At 36.4% G+C, this 26987-nt stretch overlaps 1 protein-coding gene across 1 annotated transcript in view; it reads right to left on the bottom strand.

The window, feature by feature from the left end:
• Positions 1-914: 914 nt before the first annotated feature.
• Positions 915-26987, bottom strand: part of GSPT1 (G1 to S phase transition 1) — a 26982-nt gene continuing 909 nt past the window's right edge. Inside the window, exons 2-15 of the mRNA XM_035339414.1 lie at positions 15877-15924; positions 15440-15481; positions 14463-14690; positions 13412-13445; positions 11895-11972; positions 10514-10694; positions 10005-10159; positions 8608-8748; positions 7735-7828; positions 7334-7414; positions 6383-6556; positions 5868-5957; positions 5425-5593; positions 915-4818 (exon numbers count right to left, since the gene is read on the bottom strand). Coding sequence (XP_035195305.1) covers positions 4766-4818; positions 5425-5593; positions 5868-5957; positions 6383-6556; positions 7334-7414; positions 7735-7828; positions 8608-8748; positions 10005-10159; positions 10514-10694; positions 11895-11972; positions 13412-13445; positions 14463-14690; positions 15440-15481; positions 15877-15924 — 1568 coding nt within the window. The 3' untranslated portion in view covers positions 915-4765. The remainder of the gene's footprint in view (positions 4819-5424; positions 5594-5867; positions 5958-6382; positions 6557-7333; positions 7415-7734; positions 7829-8607; positions 8749-10004; positions 10160-10513; positions 10695-11894; positions 11973-13411; positions 13446-14462; positions 14691-15439; positions 15482-15876; positions 15925-26987) is intronic.

Genomic DNA, 26987 nt, shown 5'->3' on the forward strand with positions numbered 1-26987 from the left:
GATGTTTCTATTTAACTCTGATTTTGTACTTAGTCCTGGCAAAGGGGATGTACAAGCACCAATTGTTTCTGCTGTAAACAGATCTTTGAGGTTAAAGATTATTTCCTTATTGTGCATTCCAAAAGTTCCAGTACCAGGCTTGTGTTCCTCCAGATTATTTGATGGCAGATAAAATCCCAGATCTCGCTTTATAAAGTGTATTTCTTCTTTGTGCAACAAAAGTGGCACAAAGAACATGGAGAAAGCAAACCCGGAGTAAGAAATATACTTTATCATAGAAACCTAAGAAAAGAATCCCCATTACTTCTGTTCAAGCACTGTTTTTCTGATTGCGCTCCTTTGCAATCCTAGTGTAAGCCTCTAGCTATAATCTAGTTACCTGTCAGCTGGATGAATACTTACATCCCATGTTATTCAGTTATTCAAAAACTACTGTTTCAGAACCAGAAGCACCTGTCTTTTTGACACAAGCTGTAAACTTTTCATGTTATAATCCTTTGCCTATCATCAGTTCTACAGGTTTAACAGATGACAGGAACGCAGTCTCAATTTTTTTTTTTTTTTTTTTTTTTTTTTTTTTTCATCTGATGGCTAATCTGTCATCTCTCATTTTATTCAGAAGTATGTGGGCTTTTTTAGGTGTATCTGTAATTAACTGAGGGTAGATAACTTACATTCGAACTTACATTGGAAGTTGAGATTTTTTGGGAAGGAGAGCTGATGAAAGCATAAGTATTATTAAAACTTATATACACACAACAGATTTTGGGTTTGTTAGCATAGATTTCTATTTTATCTTTAGACTAGACTCCTTTCTAGTATTTCTTCAGAGGGAAATAAATATTTTGTTATGTTTATACTGCATTAAAATAAACACAAGGAAAGAAACAGGTTCACAATATGAAATCTTCAGTAGTAGTAACTCCAGTTTTGTTGGTGTATTTTTCTTTACCAATTCCTCTGTAGTGTATACAAAAACAGCAGAATAAGCAAGAGCCTTTAAGTATCAGTTCAAGAAGAAAACAGTCTCATCTGGAGTACATTTCATCTGCTTTAACATCATCATTTAAACACTCTGCATTAAGAACCAAAAAGCCAGAGTAATACAGAATTAAATACTTGGGACAATTGAAACATTTTTTTTTTTTTTTTTTTTTTCCCCCCCCCTTAGGTCATACTCATTAATAAACACTTATAAAAACACATTTCTCATAATTAACAGTTTTTATGGACTGGTGCCATAAATAGTCTAAAACAGAGGTTTGTCACTGAGCAATCTTTGCTGGGCCTTTATGCCACAAAACAAACAAACAAACAAACAAACAAAAAAAAAAAACACATAAAATTCATGACCAGCAAATATCCCCATGGATAAACCTCCTTAGAGCAGCCATTTGTCTTACAACACTATTACAACATCATCAATAGCTCGTTGTTCAAGAATACAGTTTACTACCAGAATGAGTGTCCCAGGAAACCAGTGCCATCATATGTTTGTATATCAGTTCCCGATTCTCTGCAAAGATAACCAGGGTAGCAGAATTGGATTTAGATGGATGACGACAATGTTAATCAACTGAATGCTGTACTCATTTCTCCATTTAGTGTGCTTTACTTCCTGGTAACTTGCAGAAATAAGTAATTATTTTCTTGTTGCAAAATAATTAGTACTGCTGCACACTTTTTTTTTTTTTTTTTTTTTTTACATTTAATTATTGTTACATATATCAAGGCTTTCATTTAAACGACATACAAGGTCTTAATTTACATAATTATAATTTATAACTTACATCATGGCTATACACTTAAGCCATATCTACACTACAAACTTTGGCCAACAATCAGGGAAAAGAGGTGTGATCCTGATTAGTACCACATTGCATACAAAGGCTGCTGTTAATGCAATTATACAGGGGAGAAACACCCCCAAATTGCTTCCTTCTGCAGAAACTCACTCACAGTTTTGCTGGTATAAGCTATATCCAGTCCAGGACCTAGGAATACTCTGCCAGTATCATGTGCTAGCACAGCTATACTGGCCATGCTCCTATGGTTCCTATAGCTTCAATCCAACTTTTATTACTTATTTTTGTTCACTTATTTTTACTGTTGTGGTTGCACAGTTTCTTAATTTTTGTTAATTCTTTAAAGCAGCATACCACGTTTTGACAAAAATAAGTATTAAAAATGGTCCTTTAAAAAAGTTTATTACCCTCAGTGAATCAGCAAATAGTATTTATTTCAAAAAAAGCCACACATTTTTTCCCTTTCATCTAGATCTAGCTGTACTCAATAATAGTAAAAATGGGACTATAAAATGTAGAATGGAGATGTAATGAAAAAGTTGAGATGTAATCTGAGATTTATTCAGATGTAATGGACTCTTAGCTCTTCTATCTAAAATGCAGCCAAATTGCGTAGACCTATGCTTTACATTTCAATATCAAGTATGTTTAAATTTTAGAGAATGCAAATATTTTATATGCCCCTCCCCCCCCCAAAAAAAAATTACAGATTATCAATATCTAATTGCATTGTACTCTGTTAATGAACTTGAAATAATTTAAGTTTTCTTTACAAACAAGGTGATGTTAACTGGATTTATGAAGTGGCAATCAAATGCACTAACTGGGGTGAGTTATGGAAATGCCAAAACTTTCTATCTACTAGTATTTCAATCCACCAGATGATTTTTCAGTTTAATAATGAACACTTGGTACAGCCCCAATATAATGAAGCTTTAGAATTCCGCATTAGGTTTGTTCTAAAGTGAAAAATTCCATTGGAGCATGATGTAGCCTTGAGATGCATTTCAATAAATGAACAAAATTTAAAAGTTTAACAATTTAGGAATCTAAGTATTAGCCAAATAGTCAGCAAATTTCAAATTCATAAGCTTACTTCAAGAAAGGGTTATGATATGAGATACATGGAAATCTTAAGTCAATCCAGAATAACAAGACAGTAACTTTCCTTGGCTTTTAATTTCTTCATTAATTTAAGAGCCAAGGAAATTTGGGGTTTGTTCACTTGGTAGGGAAAAAAAGGTACTTTAAAACTCTGATTTACCAAAAAATAAAAGCCCAGAGATTTGCAGACATAATAAAATTTATTTCAATTCCATGCATTACGGTAGCTACAAGTGTAGTCATATGAAACTGAAGGACAATAACTTCTTCTGTCCATACAATGTAGCTGTAAGTGAAATGAATGGGAGTTCCACAGTTACAAAGAAACAAACAAAACCAAAAAAAAAAAAAAATCAACAAAAAAAATCTGTTTCAGTTTTGAGTTCTGTGAATTCAGGTACAGTCACTAGACTGTAAATTTTTGGGGGGAGGAGATGGGCTCACCACAATTGTACAACTGAAAATGTTTAGTTTAAGACATTCTGAAGAAGCTCTGGAGATACCTTTTAATACTTACTACTAATATTCTGGAAAATGAAAAAAAACAGCCTTCATCCTAATTGTTAGAATCAGGATAGCAATTGTAGACAGTCCACTTTCAAAGTGCAGCTAAGTAAGTTTTTATTATGCAGCTCCTTCAAGTTGTACTGAGAGTAAGCTTTATGTTGAACCAGTTTTTGAAGAAAAACTTCACTGGTCCTTATAAGCTTACATTGCTTTTTGATATGCAAAAATTTACAGACTGTGCTTGATTCTGACCCTCCCATATTTCAGTATGTGCAAACTCTTAGGGATTTAAATAGTCTTTCTCCCTCTCAGTCCAGACTGATCTTTAAAACAGCCAGGATTATCCAGCCCTGTAAATTAAAGACAGGGTGAACTGAGTAACTTATATAAACTGGCACTTTTTCATTGGCCCAGTTCTCCCACAAAATGTAGCTCTTATAAATACTAATAGGCACTGTTGCCACATATTTTTATTTTTGCAATTTCACTGATTTACTGGTTGTTAGCATTTTCTGCAGTTAAGAATTTATCAATGCTGATTTTTTATAACGACACAATATGTAGTTTTAGCCTTCAAAATTGACTTACTGTGTCTAGTAATTATGTTAAGTCAACCTAAGTTTGCTGAAGATATTAACAAATGTAAAGCTAACGAAGGTGCCACATTTGCATGAATGTTTTTCATTTTAAGAATGCCTTCAACAAAGGGAAGGGGGCAAAACTAATTATTTTAATACAAACTTGGCTGAGTGCCTAATTGCCTCGTTTAAAACTGTGTGTGTGGGGAGGCTGAGGAGTTTAGAAAAATCCAGGTAACCAAATATCTAGGTTACTGGAAAGTTAAAAAGCTAATGCAACTGCGTTACATCTGGATAAAAAACATTATTCAAAAGCAATTCAAATACCGAAAAAGATTTCAAATTGAATAGTTTATTAACATGGTAGTCATCTTTGTAACATGTGCACACACACTCGCACACTCTGAATGATCTGCCTGGAAAAAAAAGAGGTCTTCGTATATATGTCGGGGGAAATTAAACATTAAAAATCCGTTAGATTTTCATAATTATAGGCAATTACGTCCACATCACTTACAAAGCTATTGCCGAATCTTTCCAAGGAAGCAGAATTTGGGAGAAAAAAAATTTGGAGGGGAAATTCAACAGTGGCATAGCAGAGCTCTCAATATGAGAAAGCTGACATAATGTGGACCTTTGCTGTGAAATTTGTCTTTGCAAAATATGGGGAGAAGTTTATCAATGGGCAGAAAATAAGAAGGCGGTGTGAAGTAGGCTTTTGCAGAGTCGATTTTCCTCACAGTATTGTGCGGGGGTCATTGAGAAAAATGCTTAGTCCTTCTCCGGAACCAGTTTCAGAACTTTTCCAATTGCAATGGTCTTACCTAAACCAAGGAGACAAACACTACAGTTACATATATTGTTAAAAAGCATAAATCTTTAAGAACATGAAAGCTTTCCCTAAATATAAAGGCTCTCCAGAATACTAGAAATAACACAGAATAAATTACTGTATTGTAGGATGAAAGCACAGCACAAAACTTAGAAACTGTGATTTTCACAGGAAAGATTACAGCATGAATTGTGGAAAGTGCACTCTATGTTCATTTAAGGAGTGCAAAGCAGAATCATTCTGCCAGACCTGTTCATTGCTTTTAAAGGTAACAAACTCTTATCTTTTCTGCATTTAAAGAGATATTACAGTATCTCTATCTTTGGTGGTCATTCCAGGGTGCATTAGGAAAACAGTGCTGCTAATTTTTCAAGTTCAACTGTTCGTTTTACAATGCACTTTATTCCTCTAAAATAAAACACACTTCTTGTTACTAGCAAGAACTCTGCACAACAATTTACTTAGGGTTGCTTTCCATTGTTACGCAGATACAGTAATTTCAGCTAGATGCCAGCATTTTAATACTTCATTGCCATGTGTGATCTATTTGAAATAACTGTATTTTTATAGCAGTTAATTATTGATCAAGCACTCTTACCCTCATCTCTTAAGGTAAAACGACCCATCTGAGGGAAATCTTTGAATGTCTCAAGGCAGATAGTTCCTGCTGTCCTTAAACGGGCAATGCATACTTGATCTTGTTTCACAAAGCGTGGCCGTGTCTTACTTTTTTCTCCTGTTTTCTTGTCCACCAAGCAGATTAAGGCCTGTGAAAGAAGGGAAAAAAGACTGAAACACTGTCTTAGAGAGGAACTTCTGAGACTTACTGCATAAGAGAATTCATCATTACCTACTGCACTTTTCAGAAGGCTTATGCTAAGAGTTACAGACATTTTTGGTTTTGTTATAGTACTGACCAAAGATTCCAATCGAGGCTGGAGCTTTGTTATATTAGTCACTCCAGAGAACTCTTCACCCCAACAAGTGCATTGTCTGCATTCACATCACAACACAACTTAGTGATATTTTAAGGACACTTACTGTTATCTCAACTTCTTCAATACAGGTGTGGATGTGCAGCACAGCATTATAACCTGGACAGATAATGGATTTGTGCTCAATTATCACTATCTGTAAAACAATTAAAAATAAGTTCAATTTTCCTCATTTCATTATAAAAGAGCATAGAATAACTGCATATAGAACTGTATGCATACTTCAACAATACACAAACACAACATCTTTGTTAAAGAGATGACCAAATTATTTCTAATATGAAAGCATAAAACTGAAGCATTGGCATACCGAGGTCTTCCTTTCAAGACTATAGGTGACCAAAACTTAATCAAGAAGTTCCATTCAAAACACATTTTCAAAAGTCAGATTGATGATGTTGGAATAGAAATGGATGTTATTGTCAATTTAGAGATGTGATAACAAATGAGAAATCTCAACTGAAACCTAGAACTACTGAAAATCAGATTTGGTGAAACACCGGCAAAGTATTTCAATGCAGTTTACCCACTTACATGGCAACCAAATGTTAATTATTCTACCTGGGCGTCAAATGTGCGTCCAGAATGACACAGGTTGTTGGAATCACAGAGAATAAATCCTGGAAGGATCTCTTCCTCTTCAATTCCCTTCAGTCGGATCTTTAGATTTTCACCTGGGGCTACTGAATCAGTTTCCACATCATCAGAAAGGATCCCAAGAACTTCCACGTTGTGCTTAAAGCAAAAATGCAGTTTTCAATTATTGAATATTTTAGCTAGGTAAAAAAAAAAATCACTGATACGACAGGATTTTAAAGAAACCCAAAGTCTAAACGCATTATATATGGTTCTGCAAGCTTCAGAAAATGTAAAATATTTCAATGACTAACATTTTAAACAGCATAGTTATTCAAATAGGTTTGAATTCATATAATTCAATATGTTCAATGGAAAGCAAATTTCAAAGACACCCACTATGTCTCAATGTGAAGTTAGTTTAAAACTTACAAAGAGACGAGAGACATATTGTTGACTAATTCTGTAACAGTTTGGTTAAAGGCATTTAGTTTCTCAATTTCTCCTAAATAATAAGTCAAGAAGTTTTATTAAGAGCTATTGTCTGTTACGGTTTACTGTTTGTAACCTTTTAATTTTTTTCTTATTTCCCTTTGGCAAAAATTAAAAAAAGAAGGACAAAAAAGAAAGTTTTGAACATTATTAACCCCCAGAAAAAAAAGCCTTTGTATGCTTTCTGTCCAAATGCAAAGTAATACACAGTTCAAACAAACTATGATGCCCAGCAATTCAGTTTACTGAGGATATATAACGTGAGTTCTGAATTCTAAGGAAGTCAATGAGATACAAACACATACTTGGGTACATCGTTCATATGAGATGAGTACTTACTTCTGCTCAATTGAACAATAGGAAATTTTCTGATTTAAAGTAATTGATATCTTTAAAAATCAAGCTGTTTTCAGAGCAGAGTTTTTCTAAATGTCTAATGCATACCTTGTTTGGCATCATCACAAGCTGCTGTCCTTTGCAAATAGAACCTGATTCCAGCTTTCCAAGGACCACAGTGCCCATATCCTTCAATTAAAAGAAATTACATAAGAATTAAAAACTTTTTTCTAAAGAGTCTGTTTTATTATCATACTTAATTCTAAGTATGATAACCTAACCCTATGAAGTTATATACCACTGCAATGCTTAACGTTTTGGAAGCTATTCTCATGAAAGATTACAGATTTTGAGTCTCATATAACATCAAATGAATTCCTTCCCTTCCCCGCCACTATTCCACAGCTGGAAATGTAGACATACCAAAGAAAAAGGATACGCTCTAAAAATACGATAAATAGCGCATTTACTACTTTTTGAAAATAGTACATTTATATTTTAAATTGTACCTTGTATTTATCCACAATTGGCAGCCTGATTGGTCCATCAGCTGAACGGTTGAAGTTTGGCAAATTATCCAGGTAGGGAATAAATGGTAGTCCACTAAAAGCAGAAGGCATTTGTTTCAGTTACACAAACACCCATCTATTTAACAATTACTCAGAAGGGATAAATGCAGTCTCACAAAGGGAAAGATTTTCATTCTGTCATCTTTAAGTACCAAGACCTCTAAGAAATCTATATCTATAACAGTCCATAATTAGTGTCCACATTACCCTAGCTAACGTGTTAACACCTAGGAAGTACATATAATTTTGAAGTTATAGTCCCAGGCATATTTTACACACATTCATTATCCCCTTGAGAATCTTGGTGGATTCATTGAATTTGTTTTGGAGATGCAAAACCATTAGCTAGTTCCAAATAAGATTTTTTTTTAACACATTTTAGCTGCCACGAACAATATTGGAAAACATGAAACCCAGTGGGAGACATGACTTGTCACTAACGATAATTCATTTTCAATCAAACTGTTCATATCAAACAATTACTCATCCTAGCAACAGGTCCAATGCAGCATCACTGGGAAATTCACGTGATGGTATTGCATTCAATTTCATAAAGCCAAAAATTAATAAATACTGCTAATATTTTCAAGAGTCTGCTAACTTTAATCTTCTTCGGTTAGCAAATGCTTTTATTTGGTTGATTACATGGCTCTGTGTTCTTGTTGCTGTGATCCTGTTTCCTTAAGCACTTTAGCCAGGAATTCTTGAATGCAGCTACAATACACCATTCTATACTTCTTCCTAGCTTCACCGTAGCATTTGCTTTTATTGAAACATAACTAATATACAAATCATCGAATTTCAGATACATACATATACCAAGGGCAGAATTCTGACTGTTCTTTAAGGTTTGCTCCAGTCAGTCCTGAGCAGGGCATGAAATGAATATCTTTTTTGGGATTGAAGCCAACTTTCTTCAAAAACGGCACCAGTTTCTCTTTACATTCCTCATATCTATGAAAACGACAAGCACATTAAAGTAAACTGAAATTATTCCAACATTGCATAATACTATGCTTAAAAACAACAAAAAAATCAGACTAAGTTTCATGAGTTATTCTGTAAGTAGCAAAACTAATACAGTTTGGTGGCACATTTTCATCTTCTCCCCAGTCTTCCAGCACAACTTGGTATTGCTTACTTCCCCCATTCCTCTGCTCCATAAAGCACCACCAATTCTCTCCCACATACCCCAGTTATTGGGCTGGGTAAGCAGCAACACATGCTACATCTGCTTTTAAGCAAGAGATACAGGCCAAGGTAGCAAGACAGACCAAGCAGACAGCTACTGAGGTCATTCTGTAGGCTTTCACCCTAGCAATAGGTTTGTCTTTTCCAATCTCCTGTATTTTGCAAAACTTACAGCTATTTATATCTATTACACTTCTTCCCCTCAGTTTCTGCTGAATTTAATAATGTTAAAAATTGGGGAAGGTTGGGGCAGGACCAAGACAGCACAATTGGCCATCCTTTATTCTCTTAGCACACCAGGCTGATGCTGTAAGTTTGCATAATCCCTCATAGCTTTCCTCAAGAACTTTCATGATTCTTGACAGCACAGCAAGTTCTCTGACAAAATTTCTTATCATACTGTAGAAGGAAAAACTGTATTCTATCACTACACAAATATCTCTAGGAAAGGACTAAATTACGCTTTTTAGCATCCAGCTTGAAGGGACAAGAAGATGTGACATAAGCCTTAAAAAGACCTAAGTTTTGACACTTAGGAAAATTAAAGCTCCTTTGTAACATTTGAGCATTAAAGCAGAAAAGAATAACTCAATCCTTATTATTACAGTTATTTAAGGATTACATATTGTCTTTCTAGTTATTTTTACTTGGCCCGTAACACTGAAAGATTCCCTTCCTCCCTCCTTCTCAGATTGCAGTCATGAAACACTTAATATATTATTTGCTTATTCAGTTCAGCTTATCATAAAAGAAAAACTCCACCTTGTATGCATCTACCCTGTGTTATTTGAACAGGATAATGCTCTTCTCACCAAACCTAAGATACGAGCTTTCCAGAAATGTGGCCAAGCAAGCAAGAATCTGGCAAACTGAACTACTGAAAGCAGAGTCACTTCCTTTCAGAACCAGTATAAAGCTTCTAAGTTTCCAGCAAAAGTGGGATACAAATTTACTTTGGTTAGGAATTACTTCATTTCAGTATCTTTTGATGATTTAAAAAAAAAAAATAGTAAACTCACCTTTCATTACTCCAGTTTACAGTTGGATCATCCATTTTATTAATAAGAACTATTAAATGTTTTACACCTGCTGTTTTTGCTAACATGGCATGTTCTCTTGTCTGTCCACCTTTCTCAAATCCAGTTTCAAACTCTCCTTTTCTTGCAGAAATAACCTAATTAAAAATAAACATTTTAATAAAACTTCAATATTTTTTCTCAGCAGAAAAACAGACAATGGGTAATGTCACCTTAATCAAAAATAACTTTTGGTAGTCAAAATTGGTAAAAGCTTTGAAAATACACCACTGGTATAACCTCAATATTGTTCATTAGTTTCTGCTGGGACATACAAAAAAAACACATGAAAACTGTAGACAATTTTATGAAGCTGTTAAGTTATTCCAAAAAAGGCTCAACTTATGATTTTTAATTTTTGGCCACTGTAACCAGTGAAATGAGTAAATCAACAAAAATCAAAAGCTTAATTTCACAATAAATAAATAAATAAAAATCTGATTTGTCCTTACCAGCACTGCAAGATCAGCTTGAGAAGCCCCACCAATCATATTTGGAACAAAGCTCTTATGCCCAGGAGCATCTAGTATAGTGAAGTGTTTCTTCTCAGTTTCAAAATAGGCACGTCCCACTTCTACTGTTTTACCTTTGTCTCGTTCTTCTTGGTTTGTGTCTAAGGCCCACGAAAGGTACCTACAGAAAACAATCCAAATATTGTTTAATATTCATTGGTTATTGTAACATCTTTTTTCCCCCTCAACACTTTGAACCATATCAGCACTGCCAAACTGAAGCTTTTCTAACACCAACAGTGATTTTTATTGAATGTTACTTGTATGTCTAGTGAGCCATATTGCCCAGTGCTAGCTGTCCTTCACATAGACCTGTGCAATTCTGAACAACAGTTTTCAATTCCTAACCTCTCTAGGTATGATCTAACCTCAAATACTAAAGTATTGAGCTTTGCCTCAGTTTGAAAGACACTTCTGTATCAAATAAAAAACATTTCCTTTTTCTCAACATAATTAACTCAAAAATTAGCTCTAATTTGCACATTCTTATTGCCTCAAACTTAAGCAGAAGTTGGTGATGAAATAGGCAGTATTCATCCTATATTCATACCCATCCTATATCCTTTATTCATCCTATCTTCAGTCACATCAATGCTTGTTCCTTCCTAATTATATTTTATCCCACTGACAATCAAGTTAGACTTAGAGTTAGACAGATGAAGTGAAATTAAAAGGTTCCAAAAGGGAAATCAGCTTTCCAGAAACTGAGGGCAAAAGAAGCAGGATGCTGTATGGGCTGTATACAAACACACACACACACACACACACACACACAAATAAACAAACAAAAGAAAAACACAAACAAGGCCCCAAAATCCATACATGAGAGTAGCATCTTCCTACCCAGAGGAAACTTAACAACTCCTGACCTTTAATCTTAGTTTTTATATGAATAAATGCTACTGCCAAAACTGTTCACTTGCTCTCCTCTCGTGTCTGCCATACTGACTGATTTGATCTCTGCCTTTAGATATCTCTCTGCTGTTTAGAGGTAAAAGACAGGTAGGATAATCCCAAAGGCTGCCTGAGAAAAGCATTTGCCTTGTACTCCTTCTAACAGACAACTAGGCACTTTCTAAAAAGAAAAAAATAAAAAAGGAAAAAAGCAGCAAAAGCTGTCGCAATGTGAATCATGAATCGCACTGTTTCATATAGACCTGGTTAAAGAAGTACCGGAGGAAAACAGCAATTCCTCCCCCCACAAACCAAATCCATTCCAGCAATAATAAAGTTCCACAGGGACAGAGATTAAAAAACAGTTTCTTGTTTTCATCACAGCACAAAGAAAAAAGCAGACTATTATCTTCAGTAAGTTTCATACCATGTTTCTCTGTTTTTTTCTTTAGCTTCTCTTTCGTATTTTTCAAGTGTTCTTTTATCAACCATTCCTGTCAAATACCTAAGAAAAAAAAGTAATTTTACATAAACAAAAATGTAGTTAAATAGTTACACAATTCCTACAGATTATTTTGAAAAACTGGAACAATCTGATGTGAACAGCAGTGGAATTTCTTCTCTATAGAAATCTGCACAATTATCAGTGAAAAGCACGACACTTTCTTTAGCTGAGATTTTTTTTAAGCCTCTTTGTAAAATGTTCTGCAGTGGCAAGTTTTGAAAAGGAACTAAGTCTGTTATGTACATGTCAGAGAAATCCAATCTTTCAAAATTAGAGTAAAAATTGAGATAAGAGAATTTTTAAAATAAGTATAAATAAAGCATTTCTAAAATGTAAAGAAAAATATTTTTGGTTTCACTCCTTACATAGAAGAAGTAACCTGATATTTTAAGAGAGATTTTTCAGTTACCAAAACAGGTAGGTGAGGAGCATACAATTTTATAACATTACAACTTTCAGATTTTTCGTTCAGATATTTTTACCTGATCTTCTAATAACTGTAATCTGCATAGTTTACAAGGTAAAATAACAACAGTAAATAAAGGTTTACTGACAATTTTGGCTACCCTCTTCCCCCCCTCCTCACAACAAAGGGATCTTCTGCAAAAATTAAAAACAGAAAAATTCCTACAGACAACTTTAGGAACCTAACACATTGGTACAAGTGTTAAAGAACTGACATCGCCTTGTACACAGAGAACAGACATCAGATAACAAAATACTAATTTGCTCTAGTATGAGCAACAAGGTTAAATGTAGCATGACAGTTCCGACATTCCAGTTTGGTCAAAAACAAAACAGGATGAAAATGCCAAGACAAAGACCTCCCACTTTTGCTGAGAATATTATTTTAAATCATAGGAATAGTTTGCATCAGCAGGATACCATTTATTTCTTCATGTACTACATTCCATTTCTTGTTTTTGACAAACTATAAGATTAAACTGCATTTATTTACTTTTGTCTCATAAGAGTATTGCAAACTCTAGGTACTGTTTGTAAAATAGACTTAAAAAGGTTAACTTTTTATTTTCATATTTTAAAATCAAATTAAGCTTGATGATGTTAACACTAGGGAATAAGCCTTTTCTTTCTAATTTCTCACAAAAAGGACAAAGTTTAACAAATGATATAAAGCAATTTCAACTGCATTTAAAAAGTGCAAAGAAAAACAGAGTTATGTTCTAAAAAAGCAATTTTTTCAATTTAATAATGCATGCTTTTGCAGTTGTTTCCATTAAGTGAAACTTTTAAGTTTAAATCTGCTGGAATTTTTAAAAATCCAAAGAGAATAAGCAACTATACTATACACATGATGTTATTTTATCATAAAAATATTAATCTAGGATTAAATACAGAAAGAAAATACTTATTTTATGTAATATATTTTAATCCACAAAACAGATCATCAATCTCTTAAACATTTTTAGTTTCCTTACATTATTTGTCCTCCAATGGTTGACTTGCCAGCATCTAAAAAAAACAAAGGAAATAGTTAAATTATTCACAATTTAAAATAAAATCCTAAGAAAAAGGAAAATAATTAAGATCAATGTCATCTTACTCATTTCCAAAGATGCCTTTCCTAATTTTAATCTACTTTTTTGAAGTATCTCTCAGCTTCCCTTGTTTCCACAAGAGTTCACTGTCAATTACTGAATTTTGAAAATCATGTTTTTAATACATATCAACTTGGCATCATCTGTAATCAAAGAACACCCAACAAGCTGTGATCCAGCAAAAACATGGGTTAAACATGTGCAAAAGCCCTTTATCCTGCTTCCTTTCTCCCTTGTTACCAACTTCTATAGGCTACCCTTCAATATCGGGATGTACCTCTGCCCACTGCCTCTTTATTTTGTGACTCAGTTCTGAACTTACCTGGCTAAGTTACAATGCTTTTAAAGTAATAAGAGTCTGTACAAGTGAAAAATCTAGAACTCATGATTCAATAACTCCTATGCACTTTTGACATCACTTAAGATTCTTCTGAAACTTGTTGAAACTACTCAGTTGAGATGCTGTGCTACAAATTCTTAGGTATTAGCCCTGTATTAAGTTGTTCTATTGTTTAAAGATCTATTATTTTTAAACTTTGGAACATTATTTTTTGATTTAATAATTATTAACAATAGGAGCTTTCTGAAATTATTTAAAGCAGAAAAGAAGCATTGTTTTCTGATTCTGTCCTTTGGAACACTAACACAGATACATAACTTTGGAATTTAAAAGAGCAGGTACTTGAGAAATCATGAACGCAGACGCTCTTGTGTGCAAGAGAACCCAAGCAGTTCCTTGTCACTCTACCCCTGAAATATCTGCTTTAAATTACTTATTTTTTCCAAAGTAGCTTCATTAAGATGAATGCTCCTACTACGCTCAAGACAGGATGTATACATGCATTGCTGGAAAAAGCAGGATTCATTTCTAATCCTTTCACCTCATACACAATGCAAAGATTCAGTTACCTCCCATTCACTTACAACTTACCTACGTGCCCAATGAATACTACATTTACGTGCTCTTTTTTAGGAGCACCTGGTGGTGCTACAACAGATTTCGGTTTTGGTATTTCCTCCTCTTCTTCCATCATTTCCTGAGCGCTTTCTTCAGAAGGCCCTGAATCCACTGATGGACCACCTCCTAGTTCCGCTTCACTTGTTTCTTCTTTGTGGTCCCATGACTCTTCTGGGGACATTTCTGTCTCTCCATTTTCCACTAAAAATTAACCAAATTAGATATATTCAAATAGATCAAGAAACAAAAAGCAGTGACTACTGGGAAAAGCTTCCACTCCCCAAGATGCAATGAAAAGATTTCAATTATTCAATCTGTTAATGCATTTTTATCTTTTTTTTTTTTTTTTAAAAAAAAAAGGTGACTGCTGCTTGTTTATGAAATAGTTATTTCTTGGAGTTTTCAAATTATTTTGCATGCTGACATCAGAAAACTGATTCACAGAAATGAAGAAACTTCTGTTTTAATAAAGCAAAAACTTCATGGGGAAAACACATCTGAAGATCAACACAGTCTATCATGTTGGTCTGAATCTGTAGACAGCCATGCTTAGAAAGAAAAAGGGAGAGAGAATGGTTTAACTTCTCCCATAAGCCATACAAATACAATTTCCATGTTCTGATTATTCATACTACTATTTTATGTTAGTTGCCATTTCACATGTTAGTGAGACTATTTTGCAATATAAAATGACTTTTGAATAAAGAGCTGATGCTTTTTTCACTGTCATTACTTTTCACAAAGTAATCTAACTGCATCTGTCAATGCATACTAGTGGTCAATTATCTCTTTGCTAATCCAAGTATAAAGACACAATGAAAAACAGTAAGGACCAAAATACAATGGCTCAATAAGGTATTCTTCAATTTTGTTTACAAGGATTCAGCAAAAGCACAATAATAGTTATTTTGTAGCCATATTATAGTGAAATTGAACAACTCCCATCTTACCAACAGATTCTGAAATTTCCATGTTAGCAGCAGCATTTGAACCTAGGGAAAAAAAAAAAAGGAATTACAAACTACATCTATTTACCAAGACAGCATTAAAAACAGAGTAATAGAGTAAATTAATAAAAGGATAGTTCAGGTGATTGGGCACTTTCCTATGCTATTTAATATAGAGACTCAGTTTTTAAAATTTTGCTTCTTGCAAGCTTTATGGCCTTCAATAAACCAGTTGGTCCTTGTGTGCCTTGCTTGACTTGGTGCAACACTGTAAATAACCGCTGATAAGCACACTGCCTTACAACAGCAGTATGGTGACAAAGAATGAATATTAGAAAAGGATTGCACACATTTTTAAAAAGGAGATGCTTTGCAATAATTTTGTTAAAGTTTATTTAATGGAGCTACACTATGTGTTATCAGAACATGAGAACAATCACCTTCACAAGAGGCTGTCTGCTCCTCCGGAGAAGTCTCTACAGGTGCACCTGCAAAGAAAAAAGTTTAATTTTTAAAATATACTGTTGTAACCAATCTCTATACTTAGATGGCAAAGACCATTCTTCCAACTTTATTGCCAAGTGTATTTAACAACCAAACCCCAGCAGTACTAAATACAGCTTCCAAGCACAAGTACTTCTAAAGAACACTGCTTAAAAGATTTGAAAGTAAAACATCAATTCTGAACAGTTCCATTCCCAGCTCCCCCTCCCCCCCCCAAAAAAAATATATATACACTTAAGTTCTAAAGGAAGCAATTTTTCTGTACATAGTATTGTACCACGCTGTGCTTTGGGGGCACACTTGCTATTTTAAGTGTTAGTATCTAACTGATGCTTAGAAACATGGAAAACCAGTTTCACTGAAACAATGTGTTTGCCATGTCACAGCTGTATGGCAAAGTTCTGCCAGCTTCACCTTCTAGGTATGCCTACAATGCTATTGTGACTCAAATTTCACATTCTTCATAGCTTGTTTCAATGTTTTTAAGTTCTTAAGATCTTCTCTAGTTATTAGGGTCAAGAGATAATTCATTCATACACCTAGTGAGTTTGCCACTCCTCTTAAACAACTAATATAGCCACGGCCAATCTCACCAGTTGTGTATATCAAAGCCACAGGTAGGTTATTTGGACAGATTATTCAACCTTCTTAAGCACTCAGCCATGCCACTAAACTATATACTGAGGTATAACTAATATAAGTTATATTAGACTTATATAAGTCTAAGAGTGGTATGTTCCAATTAACAATTATACCACTTCAAGTTTGGGGACATTGATCCACATAATCAAGAGGCATTCTATAATTATCCCTAAAATCTTAACCCATTTATTTTTACCATTGTATAAATTACACTTAAAAGTTCTTTGAAATAAGTTCATCTCCTTATTTTTTTTTTTCACCTAACATATTCATACCCTGTATCTAACTGTACTGCCAGCTCTCCTTCAGCCCCACTATAAAAATACAGACTGTAAAGCATTACTTGCTCTATACGCATAATGGGACCTACAGATTAAAAAAAAAAAATCCCTCAAAGGAACAAAAACATGCAGAGAAGGACCCGATTCTAAGCCTCTTTGCTTTAGCATTGTTTGTGTATTTGCTGCAGACTTCTATAAACTGGAGCAGTGCTGGAAAACCTGGAAGAGGTCCAGATGACAAAGCTTGCAGGCAGGGTAAATGTGGGTCAAAGCATAACACCCAGTGACCAGCAGCACCAGAAAGGGTACAGAAACACAGACAAAACTGTTCAGACCAAGGTTCCCAACACTCCTGTGTCATATCACACATGATCCTCATGCCAGGGTCCCCATACCACAGGAACAAAGCTTTAAAAGAATGGTTTCATAGAGTAAGGAAAAGCATGCTGGTAGAATACCTTGAGAGTCCTTAAAAGAAATATTACTCTCATTTGAGAGCTGGAAGAGACCCAAATCATCCCACTTGAGTGTGGTAAGCAGGTGGCACAGAATCTAGGCATGAACCAAAGGCCTCTGTTTTGCAATGCTTCAGAAGACTGTTGGCTATTTCACACGTACTGTGGTTGGCCTGCGGAGCTTTCATTACAGCGCCATTTCAGCAAGCTCAGGATTTTACTCCTGAAGTCTCTCCATAGTGAAAAACTTCTTACATGACAGTACTTATGCACTTGCCTCGAAACAGAAGCTCTACAAGTAGATGAAGAGTTTCTTTAACATTTAAAATACTATCAACCAACATTCATAAAAATGTTCTGGCTTTCTGGTATGTAATCCAATAGGCATACAGACTGGAGAAGGAAAGAAAAGTTCCTTCACAAATAACAGATGAAATAACAAATTGTTAACCTACAAAGTATGGAAACAGAGTTCATTCTCTCAAAGAGCAGCACTCCTGAAAGCATGCCCATCTGTTAAATTTTATACGAATCTAGGCACGCTAGAAAAATCAATAATACAGTTTGTGTATGGATGCCAAACAGTACTAATGCCGCACAGAATCAAGGGGCAAGAGACATGCAGCTATTTCCACAGTCACTGATTAAATTCTGGTCACCTTGATACACAAAGTGGCAGACACATTTTGCAAGAGGACTTCTGTGTATGAAATACACTGAAACATGCACTGTTCCTTCAAAGCAGGAAAGGAATACAAACCACTCTCTTAAAGAGTGCATTGTAGAGAAACCAAGTAAGAGAAACACTCTTAATTCCAAAAAGAACAGGCATTAAGTGATAGAAAGAAATCCCTTTCAGGAATTGCTTACTTCTGTTCAACAACTTCAGGTTAAGGCAGGTTATTTTGGGCACTGGTGCATTGCAAACAACTAGACAAGGGAGAAGCCTGGGCTTTGAAGAGTCAGACTTATCATTTGCTCTGTGTGGAAATAAGCAAATCCCCTGCAGCATGCCTGAAGACAACCACCCCAAAACGATGCAGTTCTACTGCTGCTTAAACTGCTGGGTTGCCACGTTGTGCTTTTTTTTCTGTCTCTTCTGTTGTCAGTCCTAGTGCACATACAACTACAGAGGTTCCACAGATGGAGCTGGTCTGACCAAGAACTGAACTAGCACAAAACTCTTTCAACCAAAAACAACAATAACAAAAAAAAAACAACCATACAAATCAGCTCTCCAAAGCGATTTATTAGCTGGTAGGTTAAGTGCTCCTGGTGCCATGACAGATGACAGAACAGCAGTAATTCAAGGAAAAAAGCTTCACCTTAAGTTCTGAAGCAGCCTAGGGAACACGTCGATCACAAAAAGATGATTTTTAATCTAGCTAGTAAGTCTATCTGAACTAGGACTCGGTACTGCATTATTAAATGAGAAGAGGTCCAAACTCCACGCTGTTCCTGCAGCAAAACGTCTGGACAAACCCAGTGAACTCAAGTAACCTTGTTCATTTTCCCCATGAAGGTAAAAATCATTGTAACAAAACACCTTTAATGGCAAGGCAAATGGAGAAAGTTTCTAAATTGTCCTTGTAACTTATCCTGTTCTCTCCAATATACTCAAGTAGACATGCAAAGAGTTAAATTTGGTGTTTTCTGGAAGTCAGCAAAGTAAGCTCAACATTTCAAGTTGAGCTTGACAATTCTAGATCCTCATCTGCAAACATCCTTCAGACAGGATTCTTGTCACATGAGTGGGATTCAAAATGCAGCTTGCATGAAATACGGTTTTAAAGTCAGAACATGCCTTAAATGATGTCAAATTGTAGCTAAGTAATGTTTCAAATACTTGGCTTTACATATGGCTAACAACAATTAGATTTTATATAGCATCCTTCATACTCTCTCTCTCCTCGAACTGTAAGTTGGGAGCTGCTGTTGCGTTTCTTACTCGTTGCATTACAGGAGGTGAGCAGTTTATCTTAAGTTCTCTTGAACATCAGAGCCCTAGGACGTTTTTGTTTTAAATCAATGCTGAAAGTAAAAGTGGATACATGTGTTACATTTATCTACTGCTAGACCATTAAACAAGGACTTGTTCATAATCTTGTCTGAAAAAGGTAAAACTTTTTAAAACACAATTCACTGAAGGAGTATGCATGGTCCCAGTGAGTCCAGAAGCACACTGTTTTTAAAGCAGGATGACTGGTCTCTTAAAACACAGTTAATGTTCCCCCCAGATAGTGCAAGAACATACTTTGCCTATTTAATTCATCCTGTATTCTACTATAGCTGACACATTTGTTGTGTATTGCATCCAGTTTTGTACTTGCATGTGTTTTGGTTGTACAATAACCAAGACTGCACAAGTAGAACCAATTAAAAGTGAAAGTATGTTTTTTACTCTGAAAATATTGTTTTAAAACAGTATATAAGCCAGAAACATAATAACATCAGTAGTTTAGGACAATAGTTTAGCAGTTTCAGTAGAAAACTGCTTTAGAATTAAATTTATATTAGAATGAAACAAGATTCTCAAGTATGGGATCGGTATAGCTGGTAGGCTGAGAACCAATATCAGAAGCACTGTTCCACTGACAGGATAAGGCCTGCTGAGACCCCACCACTTCATCACAAAGCACTGCATGCTGGAGCAAATACACAGGGTCACAGCTGGCCAGCTGTGGAAAAAAATACAGAAAAAGAAGTAGCTAACTTCAAACCGCATGCAATCAGAAGTTCTGCCTCCCGCTAGCCAGAGTGCACAGCGTTACTTGCTGGTCTGGAAGGATGTGTGGCACAGCAGGGACGTGGTTTACTGATAGGATTTGATAGGTCAGGCTGATGGTTGGCCTCGATCTTGAAGGTCTTTTCTAACCTAGATGAATCTGCAGCTCAGGTACAGTCTTACAGCCAAACTCAAGTGCCAAGCCTTAACAACAGCTGCACCTGAACTGAAGCATTTCCCAGACGCACAGAATAAGCAGATAGCTATCTCCACATAAGCACATCCTATTCGGTGGGAACTCACCAGAAGCAGCTACCTGAAGCCACAGTGCATATGCCTTCATAGAGTCAGTTATCATGGCTTGAAGAGAGGCCGTAATTTGTCTCTCTGCCTAACAGAACTCAGCTCCCAGCCTGCTCTGCTGCAGGAGAGATAAGAACCTCGGCAGTGCTGGTACCTGACAAGTGAGGTTGAATATGGGGCTAGTGAAATGGTTTGGACAACAGAGCATAAAGTGAAAGGAAAAACAACATTAACAAAAAAAAAAAGGGGGACAATTCAGTTTGAAAGAAGTCTCATCTGCAAAACTTAGATGGTCTGTACAGCAAGTGTGTTGTTGCTGCTCCAACACAGGCAAGAAATTCCTTCAGAGGAATTCCTAGAAGGCTAGGGAGTAAAGAAATGCATTACACCCACCTTCGGATTTCCACCACCTTTTCTTACTTGTGGTTTGAATATCTCAGGTCAGTGCATATTTACAAAATAGTCATATTGTCTCAAAAATTTTAATGAATTACAGTAAAACACATGTTTGTCCCTAACCTTCTCCCTTTTTTCCTCTAAAAAGAAAGTATAAATAAAGTAAAATCACACCGGAGTAGAAAATTAAAGGTCCAAGTCAAATCCACAGAGCAGAAGAATCAATAAAAGATTCTCAGTGAACAAAAACCAAAAGAACATTCTAATCACAAATAAATGCTAGAGCTACACAATATATTTCCTACTCAATATTTTAAAATACACAGAAAAGGTTTTCAGGAGTTCATTGTGAGCAGTAAAGGCAGTTGTTTTGAAAGCTAACTTATATCCAAAGTTATTTTCTCCTCTGCCCTGTTTCATAGTCGAAGACCCAGCTTCTCCAGGGGACAAGAAGTATGCCCAGTTTTTACAATGAACCAATATAGGAGGAGTTTTACGAGTTTTAACATGACTTAATATTATTCCTTAAAAATATTAGCACTTGCTTTGTATTCATATGATTTTACTATATTCTAACTTAGCAAAAGACCCACATTCTTCCTTCCTCAGTGAGGACACACCTTACGTTTATCTTATCTAAAGACAGCATGCTTCTTCATAACAGAGTCTAAGAAAGCTTATGGGGATTTTCAGGGAATACAATGAGAAAAACCTTTTCCTTACAGCCAAGTATCTGTGCTTAATTGACAGTTTGATTTTTCAGACAGATAGTCAAGAAATCAAGCTCTGTCTTAAGCCAGTTAAGAATTCCACTCTTTCGTGAATATAACTCAAAACCCTGTAGAAACAGAATAAAAAATAAAAAACAAACATATCCCATAAATTTTTAGCAAGTTAAACCCAGGGTCTTAACATTTACACAGAGTTGCACATCACGTGTAACTTGCCCCAGGCTGTTTTAGAGAACACATTTTCAATATTCCATCACCTGTCCTGAACGAACTTTTGTACTGAAATTTGATCAGCTTCACTTTCATATAAACCTCTTCAAGGCAGCCAAATTTCACTGATCAAATTTTGACTGCTTTATTCCTTCATAAAACAAAACCATCTTTATATTTTGGCTTCAATCATCTGCATCTCTTGCTTATGTTTGTGTCTCATCACAACACTGGAAAAAAGAGCCCCAAATTCAGTAAGTGAAATTGTAAAACCGAACTGCTACTAGAATCCAAGAATTACCCCAAATTATTTGTGTTCATTTTGATAGAGCAGCCAAGTCACACCGTCAGCAGCCTACACATAGACTCCAGGACAGTTCATCTAATCCACAGCCTTCTCCTAGTGGTCTGCCTTTTATTGGAGTCAGGCAAAGGCCACAAGCCTGATGAATTATTCTAACAGGAACAACACAGCGCTGGCTACCTGCCTGAGGGCAGTTCAGACGTGGACAAACGCCATCAGTGCAACGTGCTGGCACCTTGACTGCACTGCATATACACACTATGTCTGGTAATCGAGCGAGCCCGTGCCAAGACGCAGCCTTTCTCCATGCTGACCAGGGTACAAGAGGCGGCACAGCTCATCCATCTGGAGAGGCTGATACATAGACCACTGATCTACCTAGTCAAGTGGTGATGTAAATCAAGACTTGCTTTTGATAACAACAAGAATTTACACCATACACTGGCATTCACAATACAGCATTAATTTGCTTTCATGTAAGCAGTTCAAGTTTACAATTATGATCTACGAACAGTAGCATTATCAGCTCTGTATTTGTCAGTAAATCATCAGCATGTGGCTACTCAAATGCTGGTATGAGTCAACTACATAAACTCACATTCCTTTATATGCTAGTTTCTTGTACAGGGACCTACCGGTTTTTGGCAAAGACTTTCTTAGCAGGTTCATATGCAAAGTGAAGTCTGGCGAAGAACAGTCTTAAAACAGAGAACAAGGCAAAGCAAGAGATGACCAGTTTGGGGGAAATGTCACGACACAGATAACTCACCATCCTACTCTGGAAATTATAGGCTTCATAACTGAAACAGAAGATACTAAAGGTCCTTTCATTAATTCTGGTTGTGGAAAAAAAAAAAGTGAAAGTTCCAGCTAGCTACAAGGTCAAGAAAAATGAAGGCTAGGGAAAACCAAAAAGATACATGCTATATCCACTTATTGAAAGCAATTGAAGAGTGAGGATGTCCAGCTGCTGGAACATAACTATTTCCAAAGTGCCTGCTGCAGGCCAGTGAGGATATTTAGGGAGTGAAACAATCTAAAGGGCATTGAGTCTTAAACAAGGTGTCTGCTTTGCTCAAGACTGTACGTTCATGTTGCCCAAACTAGTCATTGCTGAATGCACTCAGAAGTTTGCTTCAAGTGGCCAACACACATACTAGAAGAAGCACTGGCACTAATGCCACCAAAAGGCTAAACATTATCTTTCCTTACTCCAGCTGCCATGTGTCACATACGTTTTGTTCACATTACCGTGCTATTACTGACACTTTTTTCTTACCACAAGCACTGCATACTTAAAAACACGGAACAATTCAGGTTGAAAGGGACCCCAGGAAGTCATCTAGTTCACTCTCCTGGTTCAAACAAAATCAACAGAGAATAGTTAAAAATAGCTTATAAAAAGGAGAAAAATCTAACATAAAATAAAGCCCATAGAAGGGAGCTGTGATCAATTCTACCAAAAGTCCTGTGAGCGTTCAAGAACTATGACAAAAATGTAACCACAAGAATGCAAGTTGATGCTGCATTTTCAGAGATTTTTCACTTGGATAAGCTTTGTTTGGACCTCAGGTATAAGAAAACAGAAGACTTATTAATCCTAGTAAAAAAAAATATATATATATCACTATTCCCTGGTATCTTGGTGTAGAAACAAAAACAAAAATGCAATTGTATCTTATATAGACTTACAAAATTAATAAAGCATAATAAGAGTAAGTCATAGGTGCTACAGAACAGTGAGGCTGCAAGGTGCAGTTGTGATCAGGAGCATTTAGAGGCGTTAAGACAATCTACTGTCATTTTATTGACTATCACACCTTGGCTTAATTTAGTTGAGTTTGCTAGTCCAGCAACTGCTATCTAAAATAAGCTTTCCTAGAAGCACAACTTGTCCATGATGTACTTGACATGACTCACTGGAACGTGCTCTGGTACAGGGATGTCTGTTGCAGACAGAAAATCCAGAAGCCTCTATTTCACATTTCTGATGGAACCCAAAGATTTTAAGCAAATTAGTTAGACTTTGACACAGTTTGATAAACGCAGGTCCTCACAAGTACACTTGGAGCAGATTTTTTAAGCTGTTCCTTTGGTTCAGAAATTTAAACAACGTGCTCTTTTTGCATGTAATCAAACAGTAATTTAATTCCAAACTAGTTCTGAAACATCTGCAAGTAAAAAATTACATTAGGGGTAAACATTGGTCAGGTATTCTCCCTAACACACAATTTGCAATCAAACAAAAAGCACACACAGGACATAACTTTTAAAGTAAACTACTTCGAACACAAATCTCAGGATTCTCACAGTTTTAGAAAGTTTGCATCTTGTTCTCCGAGTGGTTTCTGTGAACATTATTTCAGTGCTCTAAACATAATTAACAGGATTTTTAGAGAAATTACTAAAAATATCAAGTTATTGTGCCTAAGAAGAAACACTATTACATACTACCACCAGCCAACTGAGATCAGAATTTTTCTACATCCCTTGCTGCCACTGCTCATCTATCTTGACCTCCAGCATCCTTTGAATTACTGAGGAATTATGGCCCAAACTAAATTTCAGCAAGAGAGAAAGTTTTAAGGAGAAAAGTGTTACTAAAACGTAAGTTTAGGCCACTTAAGTCCTTTAGCTGACAAGTAGCTTTTTAGAGTCCTCATAAGAATCAAGATCTATTTAGGCTCTTCCTAATATTAAGCGGTATTTTTACAGACCTCAAAACAGATGGTAAATAGAAGTATTTTTTTCTCACAAGGTAATAGAGGATGCATGCCATGGAACACCTAATTGCCTATGGGAGCAAAAGCAAACTGGGTTGCTGAAAAGTCACCTATTCAGCACCATTGTCTGGTCACGTGCTGTTCTGACTTATTTCCAGAGCAAGCTCCACCCAGCTCTCCTAGCCAGGAAAGTAGTTGTCACCTTATATGAATATCTGCCAGGACAAGACTGTCAATTATTCTTTAAGCAAGTATATCGGACCTGAAAAAGTACATAACAGACAGAATTCTAGTGAAGAAAAAATGGATGGGGGGACACCTGCAGATTTGTGTCTGCTTAACCCTAGGAATACCCAAATCAATTATAGAAACTTCAACTTCTAAACCTTAAAGAAGAATTCTAAACCTTAAAGAAGATACAGAGGCAAGCCAAATTCAAATCAGGTACATCATAGCACTATAAAGGAAACATGCTCAGCAACTAAGATGGAAAGGAAAGCTGTCCTGATCACTCCAGATGACCAACAAGCTTTCAGTAAAGTCATCTTTAACCTCTGGAAAGGCAGAAGCTTATCATGAACCTGGCAAGTAGCAAGCGAGTGAAGAAAAGCCTGAATAAATAAATACAAGTAGGTGAGGGAAAGTAATTTAAATCCTAAATTAGGAAGCTTTAGAAGAAATCTTACAGAAGTAGCCAGGAAGAAAAGTAAGTTGTTCTGACATTCAAAACTCCAGGAAAGTTTTCAGCCACAACACTGAGTACAAAGTAGGGGGGGGGGAAAAAAAAAAAAAAACAAAAAACTTAGATGCATGTTGTAATAACAGCTGAAAAACACACCAGAATTAATTTTAGAAATTATTTAAACGTGTATTGTATGTTCAGTTCAGCCTCAAGCTATCTGCTCTACCTTCACACCAGTGAACCTTAGCAGACACACTTACTCTAAACAGGATCCAGTCGTTGGTCCATGGCTTCTTGGAAACATATTTTAATGCACTTATACATTGCTTGCCTACATAGCACACAGGCTACATTTTCAGATTAAAAAACAGAGTGCTGAAGAGCTGTAGAGAACACAGAATTTAACATCTACTCTAACAAAAAAATGGGTTAATATTCTGTTATGCAAATTTTAAAGCTTCATATATGAAAATTACAGATTTCAGTTGTTAACATCAGATGACTAGATCCTAGGGAGTGCAAGACTAATTCATATATTAAATCAGCATGCAATAAATAATAAGCCACAATTAACAGGAAATCATAACAAACAGTATGTAACAAGTAGTAGCTTTAGTGAAATTGAATTACTAGAATCAATATCTAAAGTATGAGCTTGTTTTATAATGTACCAATAGGAATAGAGAAAAAAAATATTAAAAGAATAGTAAAGCATTAAACTACCATACTTAACCAGGTCCCAAACTCCTTAGATGTAATGTGACATTAAAACCCTGCCACAAAGCTAACTATCATGTCTGATGTTTGGAAGGATGTGCAGTTTGGACCTGGAAATTAGAAAGTAGCTCTCTTTTAATTTCCCATATGCAAAGTAAATGTAGTATTAACACTGTTTGCATACACAAGGATCCTTTGAAATTAAAAGCAGGGCAAATTTCAGGTCCTTCCATTGACTGAGGCCAGCTGGACAAACCTCCCTTCCCTACTAATCTTTTATCAGCATAATATTAGAACACAAGTTAGCTACTCGATGTAATCTTCAGGAAGGCATTTAAGACAGGTTGGAAGCAGGCAGAAGCTGCCATTTTCCCCACTAACACTGCGTGTAGCACCCCCAAAACCTCCTGTAACTTCCCGAGCTGCTTCGGAAGCAGCTCCGTGCGCCTCCCCCCGCTCGGGGACGACCCCCCCGGAGGGCAGGGAGCTGCCGGACCCCGCGGCTCGGCCTCCCCGTGGGGTCCCCTCCCGCTGCAGGGCAGCGCCCCGAGACCCCCCCCCAAACTCCAGCGATGGCCTGCTGCGTGGTGCCCCTTCCCCAAATCCCCCTCAGCGCACCCAGGAAACCCCTCAGCTCCCCCCGTACCCTTCTCAGCTCCCCCCATTCCCCCCCCCTTAGCGCCCCCCCGACGCCCCATAGCACCCCCGGTCCCCCTCAGCTCCCCCGTTTACTCCCCTCAGCACCTCCAGGGGCTCCCGCAGCTCCCCCAGGACCCCCCCCGCTCAGTTTCACCCCCTAGACCCCCTTCAGCTCCCCCCCTTATTCCCTTAAATTCCCCCCATTACCTCTCTCAGCTCCCTCCCGACCCCCCCCCCCC

This window comes from Oxyura jamaicensis, chromosome 14, assembly GCF_011077185.1.
Source record: "Oxyura jamaicensis isolate SHBP4307 breed ruddy duck chromosome 14, BPBGC_Ojam_1.0, whole genome shotgun sequence".
Classification (NCBI taxonomy): Eukaryota; Metazoa; Chordata; class Aves; order Anseriformes; family Anatidae; genus Oxyura; species Oxyura jamaicensis.